At 40.2% G+C, this 17,833-nt stretch overlaps 1 protein-coding gene across 4 annotated transcripts in view; it reads right to left on the reverse strand.

Annotated features, from left to right (window-relative positions):
- The window catches only part of KCTD20 (potassium channel tetramerization domain containing 20), a 37,319-nt gene that overhangs the window by 11,222 nt on the left and 8,264 nt on the right, over positions 1–17,833 (reverse strand). For 3 of the 4 annotated variants that reach the window (XM_028120519.2, XM_028120516.2, XM_088024008.1), the window contains exons 2-3: positions 3,341–3,543; positions 306–579 (exon numbers count right to left, since the gene is read on the reverse strand). In XM_028120519.2, coding sequence (XP_027976320.1) covers positions 306–579; positions 3,341–3,497 — 431 coding nt within the window. In that variant the 5' untranslated portion in view covers positions 3,498–3,543. Of the gene's footprint in view, positions 1–305; positions 580–3,340; positions 3,544–4,326; positions 4,779–17,833 lie in introns of those variants that run through there. The other variant, XM_088024009.1, reaches the window with a different exon arrangement.

Raw genomic sequence — 17,833 nt, forward strand, 5'->3', positions numbered from 1 at the left:
TGACTTCTGTTTCAGAGGGAGAGGGAAGGATATTCAGCAGATTATTTTCCATAGTTCTGATTGCACTCTCCTTTGTGGGGGCCCATTTTACTATACTGGCTTTGTAAATAAATTAAGTACATCCCCCAAATCATCAACACATATAAGGCTTTGTATAAGCCTGCCCTCCCTGTCTCACAAAGTTGTGAAGGTAGAAAAATAAGCAATGCAGGGCTTCTTTTCCTCACATCTAGTGCAAGATAAACAGAAGATATTTCTATTCATAGAGAAGAGAGTGAATTTGGAAGGAAATTATCATCAATTACCTTCCCAACATGGTATCCGGATGAGCAGTGAAAATTTGTGGATTCACAACAAAACGTGTGCCATCTACAAGAAGTGTCACTTTCTCTGGCGCCTGGGAATGAACGTTACTGCCAAAGCCCACAGTGCTGTTTCCAAATCGTTCTGGAGCCATAAAGGGTTCATGGTTCCGTTTATTCCCATTTTGGAAGCAGGAGCCTTTGACGTCTTCGGGAAGTGGCATTATGTGAGGGAACTGAAGATTTGCTGGCTGAGAGGCATAGTCAAGTGAAAGGTCTAAAAGATCATACAAACAAACCAAAATAACTTGACAGCAAAAAGGCTTGGGGGGGAAATAAACCTCATCTCTTTAAAAAACAACAAGAAAATCCTCAAACTTTTAGGTGTTCGCAGGCAAAAAACTGTTGCCTTGAACAAGTAAAGGAAAAATAGGCTAGAGACTCATACTGGATCCCCCTGAGCTTTTTTCCAGGTTTGCACGGTGGGGAGGAGAGAAGGAAGGCAGTAATGCCCACACTTTAAAATGATTTAAAAATTTTATGGGGCGCCTGGGTGGCTCAGTCGTTGGGCATCTGCCTTCGGCTCAGGTCATGATCCCAGGATCCTGGGATCGAGCCCCACATCGGGCTTCCTGCTCTGCGGGAAGCCTGCTTCTCCCTCTCTCGCTCCCCTTGCTTGTGTTCCCTCTCTCGCTGTATCCCTCTGTCAAATAAATAAAATCTTTAATAAAATAAAAAAAATGATTTAAAACTTTTAAAGTAAATTATATGCATGGCTTAAAAAAATTTAAACAGTAGAGAATTTCTGTGGACAACCAGCAAGGCCCTGCCAGACTCCATGCCCTCCCCTGGTCTTGTTTCACAGAGGAAATCACTTTTTACTTCTGTTTCCACTTCTAGCTCTAAATAATACTCTTGTAGTTCCTGTGTTATATTTAAGGAACCTGCTACCTCTGGGCGCTGAAACTATTCCTTTTCCACATCCTTCTAAAAATTTCCACGTTTCTAAAGTTTATTTCCCCAGAAGGGATGACAGTCTCTAATTGTCTAATGCATTACTTTTCCTAGAAATTCACGTAAAAATGCATTTTCACTATGCGCTGGAGAATCCTACCATCACCAGCACCATTTTTTGAAGAGGCAGGGCTTGCCCTCAGCAGAAAGGTTCCAATGCAAGTGGCCTTGGGTTAGGATTCCTTCACGGAACCTGTTTTTGTCCTAGTATCACCAAGGAGCCGTTTTCTTTAAAAGCAATTTATTCAATTTTCTGAACCTTGTTCGGTTCTGTAAAATGAGAATCATGTTCACTCCACCTCTCTCACAGGATTCTTCTATCAACTAAAATAAAGTATGTGAGAGCACTTCAAAGTGTGCTAATACCATATCATGCAAAAAAGGCTTAAAACTAAATATCTGAAGTCTGGATGTATGCAGAAGACAATTTGGGGGAAAATATAAAAGTATTATCATAGGATTCTTTTAAATTGGCAGTTCTCCTAATATATTTTAATGTAAAAAAAGTCTCTTTTACGAAAAATTTCAAACATACCAAAGTTAACACAATATGCGTATCCCGCCACCTAGATCTGACAAGCTTAATTAAATTTTCTACATTTTCTTCAGATTTTTTTGAAAAAAGTAAAAGGTTATAGATACAATAGAATATCTGACTCCCATCCTGCACGTATTTTAAGTCTGTATACAATAATTCATGAACATGATCACTGCCCATCACTTGTGGTAAATGAGCCTGACTTTGGGCCCTTAGATAAATTGTGACCTAGAGTACACTCACTTTTCTTTCCCATTTGCTTCTAGAGAAAAGGAAACCAAAATCTAGACCAAACGCTTATTGAGGGTTCACATCCTACGATTTTTGACAGATTTTCAGTGTGGCCCTGTTCTGTTTGCACAACAAGAGCTAAGCTTCCACACAATCCACAGGCAAGCTTCTAGCAAAGAAACGCTTTCATCACCAAGATGGGCTTTCACAAAGTGCTGTTCTAAAAAATGAAAGTAGGGACCTACATCACAAATTCGGGATGCTTGATTCCCCACCCTCACCCCCCCACAGCAATGAAGCAATTCAGGTGGGCTGATTGCTGAAGGGCGCCTCAAGGAAGCATACATGGGTGAGCAGGAAGGGGGACTCCATGCGCAAACTCTCCCTAACGGCACATGCTAGGATGGCAGGCACACCCTGCCCCTCTGCCAGTGGATGCATCTAGAATAGCACAACCTGGTCAGAAAGACATGGGTTCAAATGGCAGCCGCCCACCTCCTAGTGGTGTGGGCCTGAGTACGTTCTGTAAGCTTCCGAAGCTTCCTTTCGTCATCTGCACAAGGAAGAGGACTCTAAGCAGGGATCGGCACACTTTCGATAAAAGGCCAGAAAGTTCTGTGGGTCACAGTCTATGCCACTGTAGCAGGAAAGCAGCCAAAGCCCCTATGTAAACAAATGGGCATGATGGCTGCATTTTAAAACTTTATTTACAAAAACAGGCAGTGGTTTGGATTTGGCCACAGTTTGCCATTCTTTATCTAAAAACATGTATGTAAAGTTCCTAGCATGGTGAGTGCTCAATAAACAGTAACTGCTATTATTAGTGTTGCCGCTGCCTTTATTCAAAGTTAAAAAGAACCGGACAGTTTATCAAGAGCCTACACATCCATTAACTCCAAAGTCTCCCAGTCGCGTGAAGTAAGAAGAATATTAATATCCCCCTTTTCCAAATTAAGAAAGCAGGGCTCAGAAAGATTAAGGAGCTCATCCACGGTTACAGATGATAAGCAGCTGAGCTAGAATCTGAATCTGTCTTCTGACTCCAGATCCAGGACTGTTTTTCCTCACACTGTTACCACCGAGTTAGATGTGCAGGACTGACTGAGTCAGGGGGCTGTCTGTGGCGGGCAGCCTTAGGTAACTGTGACATGTGAGCTAAGCCAATCAGCTGGAGATGTTATTTATGCCTCTGGGTAGAGTGGACGCTCTCGGGTCAGAAAGCCCTCCAAATTAAGTCAAGATCTAACCATCGTACCATCGCTCCTGGAACCTAGGGGGTAAGCGAGACTCTGAAGAGCGGAAGCAGTCAGGCTATTTGTTTCTCTCTCTTGGGCCGCAGCTGCAGGGTCATCGCTTAGGCAGCTCGCCTCCTGCCGCAGTACCCTGTCGCTCTCACCGCGGTGAACGTTCATCCTTGGGTTCTGGATCCTGAACTGTCTGCTGGACCAGAAAAAAAGCCTGGAAGACAGGAATGTGCAGGATTTAGAAAGCTCTCCAGACAGGTTTCCAAGGACTTTAAGGCATGAAAGCCGAGCTGGAGAACTCACAGACGGCTCACATTCTTGTTCGGAGAAGAAATGACATCTTAAACTTATTTCTGTGATTTTATACTGGGAGGAACTGGTCTTATTTAAATGGTCTTTACCACATCACTAACAATGTAAGAATGTTGATCAACTTGTTATTTGAGAATAATTTTAAGCCGTATCCAAAACCAGACATCAAATCCACAATTTTGGCCACAATCATGATCAGTTCTCTAAGTTAAATGGTAGTGCAGTAATTTGGTGTTGTTTAGATCACCAAAAGAGGGGAAGAATCCAATGGGTCAATTAAAGAAAATCTGCCCATATATTAAAAATAATCGAGACACATGTGTTTCTGCAACAATTAAGCACTAGGAAATGAAAACTGTCAACAACCATAATGCTCATGTAAGAGTTGAAACAAGAAGTCACCTGCACTAAACACACACACACAAAAAAAATTGGACTTACAGTGATCAAGTTCCTTTTTATAAGTTCTCTTTCACTTTCTGTACCTTATGCTCAACCCCAGGCCCCACCTCAAAATTACAAGACATCATTGGCTGGAAGGCTAACTCTCCCCCAGGCAGTACAATCATGTAGGGAACACAAAACAAGCTACCGCCTCATGCCAGGCAAATGCTTATTTCTGAAGAAAACAAGATAATTTCATCGGGCAGAATGGGGAGGAGGGTCTATGTGAGAAGCTTCATACCTTTCTTCCAGGTAATCACGCCCTGCAACCCTTCCATCCTTGGGGGATGCCCAAATATTCCTGAAGTTCACCCTACTTATTAGCACTTTCAGTTTCTACTGTACTGATTTCCACTTGTATTCTGGTGGAAGAACCATCTTACGTCACCACCAATTTTTATGCAAATGGTTGCATGCTAACCATTTCAGGAACAAATCAGGTCACTAAGGGCAGGAACACGTAGCATGTAGAGGTTAAAACAGATCCCTAGCAACTGGCAAAGTCAAATAAAACCACCACTGCCCTCAGGTTTGATTCAGAAGATGTCAAAATCAGGTCTACAGAACAGGATAAGAAAAAGATCCATGCAACTGGAAAGAGCTTACTGCCAACATAGTGCCAACACTGGAAAGACCAAAAGGGGGTCTGCTTCTTTAAGCTTAACTGGCTCTGAACGACAATGTTTCACTTAACCTATAGATACACTCTTCACTAGGATTAATGCTAATGCAGCATTTCCCAAAGTCTTCTACGAATTAATTCCTCTATAATCCTAGAAGGACAGAACAAAACTCTCTTAAACTTTGAAACCTAAAAAGTTAACTCACTGACACCAAATTCTTGCACATACACCAGAGCAGCCAGTTTAAACATAATACCACTCCCCTTCCAGGATGAGGCTTTCATTCAACTTTGAACGTGTATTTTCACTGCCAACCATGGTTCAGTTCTGTAACCATCCCCCAAATGGATCGTGGTCCTCAGAACAGATCTAAGGAAAACGAAAAAGAAAAAAGAAAACCAAAAGCAAGCACTTCAACGATATAGTCTCTATTGCTACAAAACTATCTTTGGCCAAAACACAGTCCCAAAGGTCATAGCAACATTTGATTAAGAAACCAAAGGACTGGGCGCCTGGGTGGCTCAATTGTTAAGCGTCTGCCTTCAGCTCAGGTCATGATCCCAGGGTCCTGGGATCGAGTCCCACATCGGGCTCCGTGCTCCATGGGAAGCCTGCTTCTCCCTCTCGCACTCCCCCTGCTTGTGTTCCCTCTCTCGCTGTCTCTGTTGAAAAATATATAAAACGTAAAAAAAAAAAAAAAAAGAAAAGAAACCAAAGGATTGTGCTGCCCCTAAGCACACTGAACAGTAGCTGAAGAGACTGCTTCAGGCAAGGATGAGGCGTCAGAACTATATTAATAATGGAACTCAGACTATATGGCCATTAAGAAAACTTAACATCTAGCAAGCAGCTCGAGCTTCACTTCCACACAGTATGTGCAAGCATTTTTATACACTCTAAAAAGCCACACAAATATATTTTTTATTTCACAAGCCTCCCACGAAGGCTCATATTTTGTTAAGTCATGATTTTGCGGACCTGGAATAGCAAAACCCCTTAGCATCATAATCATAATCTCCCATCTTGGAAAATTTTTTTTAATTTTTTAAATTTTTATTGTTATGTTAATCACCATATATTACATAATTTGTTTTGGTGTAGTGTTCCATGATTCATTGTTTGTTCACCCATCTTGGAAAATTTACACACAATCTTTGCTAGTGGAATTATCTCGGAGACATATTGTACCTAAAAACAGACACACTGGTTTCTCCCAAAAACATAATCATCTTGAGTATTAATCCAAAATAACCTCTAGTTATAATAAATCTATATATTTTCTTCTTACTTGCAATTTCCTCTAATCAATTATTTCTGAAGAAAACAAGATAATTACATGGATCACTGTGCCATTAAGTACAGTATCTTGCACTGAACTATTCAGATTTTTAAAATCTAGTTGTAATGGGGTTAGGGGCAAACAACCCTAACATGAATGTATCTCAAAAGCATAATGCCTTCAGACTGTTAATGTACAAGGGTTATGATCTTTTATTCTTTTAAAAATATTTTATTTATTCATTTGAGACAGAGAGTATGAGCAGGGAGGGGGCAGAGGAAGAGGGAGAAGTAGACCTCCTGCTGAGCGGGGAGCCCAACACGGGGCTGGATCCCAGGACCCCGAGAAGGGTATGATCTTTTAAAAGGCAGTTATCCGGGCGCCTGGGTGGCTCAGTTGGTTAAGCGACTGCGTTTGGCTCAGGTCATGATCCTGGAGTCCTGGGATCGAGTCCCACATTGGACTCCCCGCTCAGCAGGGAGTCTGCTTCTCCCTCTGACCCTCCCCCCTTTCATGCTCTCTCTCTAATAAATAAATAAAATCTTAAAAAAAATAAAAAAATAAAAGGCAGTTAGCCTTTTTTTTTTTTTTTACTTCAGAGTAAGCTGGGTGGTGAAGATGAGGTAGGAGGTCACAGAATTTGGTAAATAAACCAGTCTACCCTTCATCTATACTCCATAACTAGATTTAGAAAGTAATTACATCAGGGCGCCTGGGTGGCTCAGTCGTTAAGCGTCCGCCTTCGGCTCAGGACATGATCCCAGGGTCCTGGAATCGAGCCCCGCCTCTGGCTACCTGCTCAGCGGGGAGTCTGCTTCTCCCTCTGCCACTCCCCCTGCTTGTGTTCCCTCTCTGTCAAATAAATAAATAAAATCTTAAAAAAAAAAAATTACATCTTTGCCTAACCTTCATGCCAAACAAATCCCAGTCTTTTCAGTCTGTTCTTATATGAAAACCACATTTCTTTGACTGTTTTAATCACCTATCATGGACTTCGGTCTAGTTCCATTATGCTTTATTTATGCATAGTAATGAGAACTCTATTAATGTTTTCTATTAAAGGTGAACAGGTTTTCCATTTTGCTTCACACATATTCTCTGATAATACCAGGATTTCTGGCAATTGGTTAAAAAGGGGTAACAGTGGGGGTGGGGAGAGACAACAGAGATGAAAGATATAATCTAAAATGTCTACATGAGGGGTGCCTGGGTGGCTCAGTCAGTGAAGCGTCAGACTCTTGATTTTGGCTCAGGTCATGATCTCAGGGCCATGGAATAAAGCCATGTGTCGGGCTCCTCACTCAGTGGGGAATCTGCTGGAGATTCTCTCTCCCCCTCTCCCTCTGCCCCTGCCTGCCACTCTCTCTAAAATAAATAAAACCTTAAAAAAAAAAAAATCAACAAAGCTGTGGTGAAATCTTTGCACATGTTATCTTTGGGCATCTCTCCACTATATCCTTGGAATAAACTCCAAGAAGTAAAATTGATATGGAAAAAGGTAAATAATTTTTAAGTTTTGATACGTACTGCCAGATTGCCCTCTACAAATATACCAATTTAAAGTCTTTCCAGCAGCATAGAGCATTCATTTTCCAGAACTCTTGCTGAGTGTTTCAGTTTTATCTTTGCTAATGTGATAAGTGAAATGTGATAACTCATTTTAATGTGGTAAATTAACAAGTCATTTTCATCAAAAATTTTACCTTTGAGAGCCTTAAAAGTTTTGGGTGGGTGGGGAAAAACCACCATGCTGGGTAGGTATTAGGTAACAGTGATTAATTCATATCAAGTTTGTCAGGCTTGACTAGAATCACTGGGTGTTTCCCAGGACTGCTCTCATCTCCCTGGAAGTCTGAGAGAATGAGGTATGATTACAAGACCACCCACTAGATTGAAGCAAAGCAGGTTCTGGCTTTGGCTTCGTTATTAACTAGCCATGTCACCAAAACATTCTTTAAGCTTCAGTATTTTCATCCATAAAAACAGAGGAGAATGTCTGTCATTACCAAGTTTGACAAACCTTTCTCAAACAGGATGCATGGCAAAGCTCTCAAAACTCATGAGGCACCATACAAGAGGCAAGAGATAAACTTGGGAGCTCTGTGTCAATCTCCCTACACAACTGCTCCGTATTTGTTTAGCTCTCTAAGCATGTCATCATGCTCACCCTCTACTGTTGAATATACTTCTGTTCTGACTGTTGTCCGGTTCGGAGTTCAGCCACCTTTCTCATTTTGATTCAGTGAGCCGATACCCTGTACTGCTTCTGGAATTCTACAAATTATTTTTGGCCTCAGTTGCCTAACTCTTCATTTGCATCTGACCTTCTGTGTCTTTCCATGCCCCCCGCAACCTGCCCCAACCCAGAAAAACACCTTATCTTCCTCTTCTGTTGCCAGGCTGTCTTTCCTTTCGCCCTTTCACTCCTGCAAAATTCTAAAACACGAAGAACAATCCTGCACTCAGGCAGTACAGGCTTATTGCTCCTGACAGAAAATACTGAGAAGACAAAAGTCACCCAGAATTCCTCTTCCAGACCTTCCTAAGCATAAATACATAGATATATTTCTTTTTTATTTTTACAATTTAAAATTCGGCTGTTTTATGCTGTATTTCTCAACATACCATGATTTTGCCTGTATGTCAAGAGTTACACTCATATCATTTTCAATGGTACATAATATTCTATTACATGGTTATAACCAAATTTTGTGTTTTATTGCCTTTTTCTTTTTACATTTGATCTTTACCCATATGGAATTTGTTTTGTATACAGCACGAGGTATGGATCTACCAAAATTCAAATGGTTAACCAATTAACTGCCTTAATATATTCTGAAGAGTCCATTTTTTCCCATACTGATTTGAGATGTCACCTTTATCAAATACTAACATATAATAAATGCCTGATCTGGTTTTTACACTGTTCTACCGATTCATCTATTTCTGTGCCAATGTCATGTATAATTTCAACAATCTTGCCATCATTTTTCTATGTCCCTTAGCTAGAAGTCCTAAAATGGTATTTTTAAGTTGTCAACAGGGAAATTTTTTCTTCTAATTTTTAAAATTATGTCATATTTTTTCTGCAATGAGCAACATGTTTTGTAAGTTTAGAATTACTGTGAACAGAGTCATAGAACATTACATTTAATGGAAAGCAACTATACACACATTCCTTATACCAGTTTCTTACCCAGAATGTAGCTTTGTTTTTAAAGATTTTATTTTTTAAGCAATCTCTACACCCAACGTGGGGCTTGAACTCACAACCCTGAGATCAAGAGTCACATGCTCCACTGACTGGGCCAGCCAGGCGCCCATTTGTTCCAACTTTTATTATAGGAAGTAAAAATTCATTTTACCTGAAAAGATTACTGCCATAACTCATTCCAATGAAATCTTAAAAATGTGTGGATAATTGAAAACTATTAATATTATAACAATTTTGCTGTTTATTGTTGAGACAGTGTTTAATCAAATTTTTAATTTCAAAGTAAAACCTAAGTTTACTTCTGCTATTTTAACACATATGAATACATATGCATTAAAGATAGATTATGCTGTCTAGGGTAAAATTGCAGCTATACCAGAAGACTTCTTCTGTGCAGAAAAAGGACTCCTGATACTGCACTTCTTGAATACTGGTCAAGGTTTTATTTTTTTTTTTTTTAAGATGTTATTTATTTGAGAGAGAGAGAATGAGAGATAGAGAGCACGAGAGGGAAGAGGGTCAGAGGGAGAAGCAGACTCCCCGCTGAGCAGGGAGCCCGATGCGGGACTCGATCCCGGTACTCCAGGATCATGACCTGAGCCGAAGGCAGTCGCCCAACCGAGCCACCCAGGCGCCCTGGTCAAGGTTTTTATACATGCCCTTCTTATATACTCTCCCTATGATCCTAAGCAATGAATCCCTAGTAAAGATCAACCCCTTTCCCTTAACTGCTTTATCTTTTGTTTCTATTTCTTTTCACAGAACTAATGCTATAAAATGTTTTCCCATTTACCATACCATTTCTTAAAGTCTCAAATTAAGGGAAGCTATATTTAACCATACCCTATGCCGCCGCCCATATTTGCCAGCAAGTGCTTTGAAACCAGACGGCATAGTTCGGTTCTCGATTCCACCACTTATTTGCTATATGAATCTGCACACATGACTAACTTCTCTGAGACTCAATTTTCTCATCTGTAAATTGATAATATCTATTTAGAAGAGCTATTTTAAGGATCACAAATACTTTGGATCAAGCACAATCTCTGGCATATGGTAAACACTAAAAAAATTGTTAGCTGTTACTATTCATATATTCAAACCTAGCTTCAAGCTTATTAAAAATCATATTCAAAAACATTTTTTAATCTCTGCTTGTTTCTTTCTTGCATTATTACCTACCTACCACATCATCCCTTATCTCAATTCCAACAGCCCTCTATCTCTGTGTAGCTGTTTTTTTTTTTTTATATTAAGAATAACTACTGGAGGGCACCTGGGTGGCTCAGTCGTTAAGCGTCTGCCTTCGGCTCAGGTCATGATGGATCGAGCCCCGCATCGGGCTCCCTGCTCTGCGGGAAGCCTGCTTCTCCCTCTGCCACTCCCCCCTGCTTGTGTTCCCTCTCTCGCTTTCAAATAAAATCTTAAAAAAAAAAAAAAAAAAGAATACTGGATTTTGAATATGTCCATTTGCAGAGGTAATAAAATTCAATGACACCACTGTTAACTCTTAATTTCAAACATTTACTGATAACAGACATGTTATTTCTTTAAACCAAACCTGTAATTTTAGAACTAAAAACTACACAGCTTTCTTTTTTGAAAGTAGGCTCCATACCCAATGAGGAGCTTGAACTAACAACTCTGAGGTCAAGAGTTGTGTGCTTTACTGAGTGAGACAGTCAGGCGCCCCAAAACTACACAGCCTTCTAATAAATCTTTTGTATTAACTAAACACTTTTATCAGTTAGGTTCCTTCCTCCCTCCCTTCCTTCTTAAGATTTTATTTATCTGAGACAGAGCACACAAGTGGGGGGGGTGGCGCAAAGGGAGAGGGAGAAGCAGACTCCCTGCTGAGCAGGGAGCCCAATGCGGGGCTCGATCCCAGGACCCTGAGATCATGACTGAGCCGAAGACAGACACCCAACCCACTGAGCCACCCAGGTGCCCCTAGGTTTCTTTTTTAATTTCTCAAAATTCAGAAAGGTTTCTGGTAATCTCTTCAGTTTATCAACAAATCAGTCAACATGTATAGTCAGCATCTATTTACCAAACATCTACCGTGTGGAACACACATAACATTGTGGGCCAGCAATGAGGGACACAAAGGATTGAGCAACAACTTCAGGGTTGATCCTAAGCTCCCACGCTGGTTAGGTGGGGATATGGGAAAAAGATAAATAAACTAATATATACAGGATGAGTGGTTCTAAAAACACTGGTTCGATTCTCAGGCCTATCCTCCCACCATAGGCATACGGTGTGGTCCAGGAGTTTGTAATTTCTTAAAAAAGTCAACTCCTTAAAAAAAAAAAAAAGTCAACTCCTCAGGCAGCTCCCATGTGCATTTAGGTTTGGGGATCATAAGAGAAACAAAAAAGTCATAGAAGTTCATATGAGAAAATCACCTCCAGGGGCGCCTGGGGGGCTCAGGTGTTAAGCGTCTGCCTTCAGCTCAGGTCATGATCCCAGGGTCCTGGGATCGAGCCCCGCATCGGGCTCCCTGCTCAGCGGGAAGCCTGCTTCTCCCTCTCCCACTGCCCCTGCTTGTGTTCCCTCTCTCGCTGTGTCTCTGTCAAATAAATAAAAATCTTAAAAAAAAAAAAAAAAAAGGAAATCACCTCTAGCTAGTGTGGTTGGGAAAAGGAAGTCTTCATCAGACAAAATCTGTGCTGGGCTCTGAAGATAAGATTTTTTGCCCCAATTTTTCATTTTGAAACTTTTCAAATCTCCAGGAAAATGGAAAAATCATTACAATCAGTACACTCATATATACCACTCAGACGTACCAATGTTCACCCTCTCTCATTTGTGTGCACTCACGCTTCCTCCCTCTACCCACACATTTTCCAAATCACCCGAGAGTTACAGATAGGCATATTTCCTATCCCTAATACCTCAGTACGCATAGTCTAAGAATTATGACATTCTCCTACAAAAGACAACAGTACCATTTTCAGCTAAGAAAATGAACAATTCTGTAATCTCAACATATAATCCATAATCAAATTTACTAATTTGGCCTCGTATTTTCTCTTATAGCCTTTTTTTTGGGATCCATAATCCAATCAAGGCCCATTCCTTGCATTTGGTTGTTCTCTTTTAATATTACATATTCCCTCCCCCCATTGAAAAAAAATATAAATTTGAGAGAGAGAGAGTACAGACAGGGAAAGGGAGGGAAACAGAAGCCCTGTGCAGGGCTTGATCTCATGACCGCACGACCCTGAGATCACAACCTGAGTCGAAATGAAGAGTTGGAAGCTCAAATAACTGAGCTACTCAGGCACCCCTGAAATTGACATTTTAAAAAAGTCTAGGTCAGTTCCAACATCCTGGATCTATTTCCATATAAGTAAAACATTTTCTTGTGTCTAAACAAGAATATGACCCTAGATGGCAGTTGTATCCTTCTAAACACCATCACATTAGAGGCACATAATGCCAGATTACCCCACTACAGGGGATAAGTTTGATCACTAAATGGTGATTCCAGATCTCTCTTCATTGTAGAGAGAGATGTAATACCCTATCTCCCAATAACCTTTCACCCAGTGGTTTTAGCAATCTACTGATGATTCTTGCCTGAATCAGTTATTACATTTGGGGCTACAAAATGATGGCTTTCTAATTGTGTAATTCATCCTACATCTGCTGTATAGCAGTCTTCCATGAAGTAGAACTCTTTCTTTACTCTTCCCTCATTTCTCCTAAATACCATTATGAACTTAAAGATTTGTTTTAATCTAGGGGTTCCTGGGTGGCACAGTTGGTTAAGCGTCTGCCCTTGGCTCAGGTCATGATCCCAGGGTCCTGGGATCGAGCCCTGCATGGGGCTCCCTGCTCTGCGGGGAGCTTGCTTCTCCCTCTGCCTGCCGCTCCCCCTGCTAGTGTGCTCACTCGCTCTCTGTCAAATAAAGTCTTAAAAAAAAAAAAAGATTTGTTTTAATCTAGTATAATAATCCATTACCATAATTTTCTTTTTAAATTGTCCCCAATTTTTGGTTCAAACTGCCGCAAATATGGCGGGTGGGGTTCTCTTCAAGCCATCGTCCTGTATCACTTTAACACAATTCTATTTGCTTTTGAGGCTACTTTCTGGTATAAGATTTCTCTAAGCTCAGCTTTTACCATCTCTACCCCAGACCTGGAATCAGCCACTTGTCCCTGAAATCTTTTTTCCTTTTAGTGGGCAATGGCATTCATAAATCAGGATATGAGCACTAGCTGTCCTTATAGCCACTAGGGTGTCATTGCTTCTAGGCCATTTCAATGGACAAAGTTGGGAACTTTTTTTTTTTTAAACAACTATGAATTTATACTAATATTTTCAACTCAAATTCAACACTATAGTTTTTTCTTAAATTAGTATATCTTTTCCCTCACAATGAAATTCTTGGTTCATAAACTAGTTTGAAAATTATAACATCAATATTATTACTAAACTATTTACTAACAATAAAAATATACCAAATTTTAAGTGTCTAATGGGGGGGGGAGTTCTTTTTGTCCTTAAAGTACATCCCACTAGGGATGTACAATCAGTATGCTATGTTCAATTTATTTTTTCTCTGTATGTCTGTAGGTTAGGTTCATTTCTCTTTATACTTAATATGTAAAACCTTTACATGGTTCAAAAGTTCAGGTATTATGGGGCACCTAGCTGGTTCAGTCAGTTGGGCACCCAACTCTTAATTTCGGCTCAGGTCCTGGTCTCAAGGTTGTGAGATGGAGCCCCTGTGGGGCTCCATGCTCAGTGGGGAGTCTGCTTGGGATTCTGTCTCCCTCTCCCTCTGCCTCCCTACCCCAGAATAAATGTATGAATCTAAAAAAAAAAAAAAAGACTGCTCAGAAAAGTATCTTTCCCTTCCCTTTTCCCTCCAATCTTTCCCCATCTATTCCCTACAGATAACCAGTTTTATTAATTTCTGTTTCCTTCATGTTTCTCTTTGAAGAAATAAGCATAAAATGCATACATACGTATAAATTCATAATTCCTTTTTCTTATACAAAAGATGGACCTCTATATCAAGTGCTGTCTTTTGCTATTGTTACTTAACAATATATCCTGGAATTCACTACAAAGGTATGATTAGAAACCATCCTCATTCTTTTTATTACTATGTAATACTCCACTCTGTAGATGTTAATATGTAGAACTTCGATAGAGAAAAGAGGGAAGGGCATGCCGGACAGTGTAGATGGCGTTTAACAGGCAGGAAAGTAAGCGTGAACAAGGCCTTATTACTATATAAAAGGGGGGTGGGGTGGGAGACCAATCAGGCTAGAGTGAAGGGTTAATGAAAAAGGATGGCAGAAATCAGGGTCATGATCGTATCCTACAACTGCGGGGAACCCCATGTATACCATCACCTAAGGAGCTGTACAATGCACAACCCAGAGGACTATATATAAAACCCTGGGGGAAGGTAAGGTTGAAAAACAAGATGGAGCCAGCTTATGGAGGCCTTGAATTACAAAGAAAACAGAATTCTGTCTTGTGGCCAAAGTTTTTATATACAGAAGGCTCATGTTCAAAATGTTTGAAGATGAATGCTTCAAGATAAATACAGCCACAGACGGACTAGAATAGTTAAAAGAAGAGGCTATTGGAATTGTCCCAGTGTGAAGTAACAGGATCTTAATAGGTTAATGGCAAGAAGGGTAGTACTTAAGAAGACATAGTCCTGCCTATGTTCAAAGAGCTTACAATCTAGTTGTTGAGAAAACTCAAAACACAAGAGTTTTATAATACAGAAAAGTAATATTTTGGAATAAGAGACCTTAGTGATTATATTGTCCAGTGGTTCTCAAGTTTAGCCGACAATCAGCATCATCCAGAACTCGTTAAAAACATATTCTTGGGGGCGCCTGGGTGGCTCAGTCGTTAAGCGTCTGCCTTTGGCTCAGGTCATGGGGATCGAGCCCCGCATCGGGCTCCCTGCTCAGCGGGAAGCCTGCTTCTCCCTCTCCCACTTCCCCCGCTTGTGTTCCCTCTCTCGCTGTGTCTCTCTCTGTCAAATAAATAAATAAAATCTTTAAAAAAAAAAATTCTTGGGCTCCATTCCCCAGAGATTCTGATTCAGTAAGTTTGGGGTAGGATCTGAGAATGAATTTTTAACAAGCTCTTCAGGTGATCCTGTGGGCTGGGTATGTTTGAGAACAAATGATTTAGTTTAACTTTTCATTTCATGGACGAGAGACTGAATCACAGCAATATTCTTTTTGAAGAATATTCTAAGAGACTTACAATCTTGGAGTAGAAAGGCCTTTTTAATCAGGACCAAAAACTCAAAAGCTAAAAGAGAAAAGACAAATTTAACTACAACCCCCCCCAACAAAAAAAACTAAAAACCTTTGTATGGTAAGGGATCCTAGAAAGATAGGTTTGAAAAAGTGTATCTGAAACAGACTACACAGAGTTGTTATCACAATATTCAATGAGAGCTTAGGAAAATGCATGAAACTAACCTAACAGAAAAATGGGCAAAGGATGGAAAAAGACATACCCAAAAGAGAGTTGGTGCAGCTATTGTTTATAGCCTTCAAAATAGAATTTAAGGCAAAAACTACACAAGTTGGGGAAGGCATAAAATTCAAAGATGTCTGTTGGCAGACAGATGTCCGTTCCGTATTTCTTCTACCTTGGAAGAAAGCCAAGGTAGAAGAAATGAGAGAAGAGATGCAGGAGAGAAGAGGACATTCCAATTCCACAGAAAGGCTGGAGCTGATTCCACTTCCCTTTTCTTTCCTTCTCCCCTATGAATTGCTGAGGCCAGGCTAACAGGCTGGCAGATAAATGCACAATGACAGTAGTGACAAGATCATAATTGCTTGGATATATTTTCCTGTCTTTTCTACTTGACATCCCCAATTTACTACCCTCAGTACCTTTTTGTCCATATAACTTATGTCCAAGAACAGGTTTTGTGCACAAAAAGACTATATTATAATTACTTGGATTTAAGTTAAGACTTAAGATTTTGTGTTCAATTTATAATTAAGATTGCCCTTAGTTTCTTTTACAAATTTATCAAATTAATTAAAAAACTACTGTACTAGAAACAAAAAGATTTAAGCAATATAAATAAAAACTGTTATACTTACCACCCAGTTTAAAATAGAAAACACGATAATATATTGAATACTCTATAACCACTATCCTAGAAGTTTGGTATTTTCATCAAATATTTCAAACTATATCTACAATCTTCATATATTCTCTTTTCTTGTTTTAGCACTTCAACTGCCTACCAAGCAAATCTTTAAGTAATGGAAAAACTCTGGTAAATCCTAAAATGTTAAACAGATGAACCTAGTTTATCTGAAGAAGTTCTTAAATATTGCAACTCTCAAACAGCAAAGTTTTCTTCCATCCTTAAACCAGTAATCAAATCTAAAACCCAAGTACTCAAGAACACATTCTACATTAGAATCACAAATGAATCAGCTGAGATTGTTCAATATGTCAAATTGCTACAAACCTTACATCTTAAGTACAGATGGCCATAAACTTTATTCACACGTATCATGTGCCACATATGGTTCTAAGTACTTTATAAATGTTATTTTTAGAAGATTTTGAGAGAAACAGAAACCATGAGAGAGGGAGGGAGCGGAGGTGGGGGGAGGGCAGAGGCAGGCTTCCTACTGAGCTAGATCCCCACTGACTAGATCCCAGGACTCTGGCATCATGACCTGAGCCAAAGGCAGATAGATGCTTAACCGACCGACTGAGCCACCCAGGCGCCCCATAAATGTTATTTAATTGTCAAAAAACCTGGGGCACCTGGGTGGCTCAGTCGTTAAGCATCTGCCTTCAGCTCAGCCCCGCATCGGGCTCCCGGCTCAGCAGGAAGCCTGCTTCTCCCTCTCCCAATCCCCCTGCTTGTGTTCCCTCTCTCGCTCTGTCAAAAAATAAATTAAAAAAAAAAAATCTTAAAAAAAAAACTTAAAAAATAGTCAAAAAACTTTTTTTTAATTAAGCTTGTGTTTTTTTTTTTTTTTTTTAAGATTTTTATTTGTCAGAGAGAGAGAGAGCACAAGCAGGGAGAGCAGTAGAGGGAGAGGAAGAAGCAGGCTCCTCACTGAGCAAGGAGCCCGATGTGGGACTCGATCCCAGGACCCCGGGATCATGACCTGAGCCGAAGGCAGACGCTTAATGACTGAGCCACCCAGGTGTCCCAGTCAAAAAACTTTATGAAGTAGGTGCCATTATTACCCTCGTTTGATAGGTGAGGAAGAAAGAGGTTAAGGAAAGTTCCCACAGTCACACAGCTAATAAATAGTGGAGCAAGGTTTTAAACCCAAGTTTCTGGCTTCACCGTCTATTTTAAGTTATCATCGTGTTACCTCTTCTTATAGGTCTGATTTACTTCCCGATTTCTACCTAAGTTGCACAGGTTTGGAGATATAATCCCAAGCCCAAAATCTGGGGCCTGGGCATACAACCTCACTGGAACAATAATGGGCATACATACCACCTTTTCTGTTTAAATAGTGGCTATGAGAGGACTTCTAAAACAACTGACTCCACATGGGGATTGATTTTACAGTGTGAATTCCCAGAGTTCAAAGATCTTCGCTAATTCTGCTTTAACTTTTAACTTTATTACCTAAAAACTGCATAGAT

This window comes from Eumetopias jubatus, unplaced genomic scaffold (genome assembly GCF_037043125.1).
Source record: "Eumetopias jubatus isolate StellerSeaLion01/CBP00866 unplaced genomic scaffold, mEumJub1_p1.0 scaffold_6, whole genome shotgun sequence".
NCBI classification, from domain to species: Eukaryota; Metazoa; Chordata; class Mammalia; order Carnivora; family Otariidae; genus Eumetopias; species Eumetopias jubatus.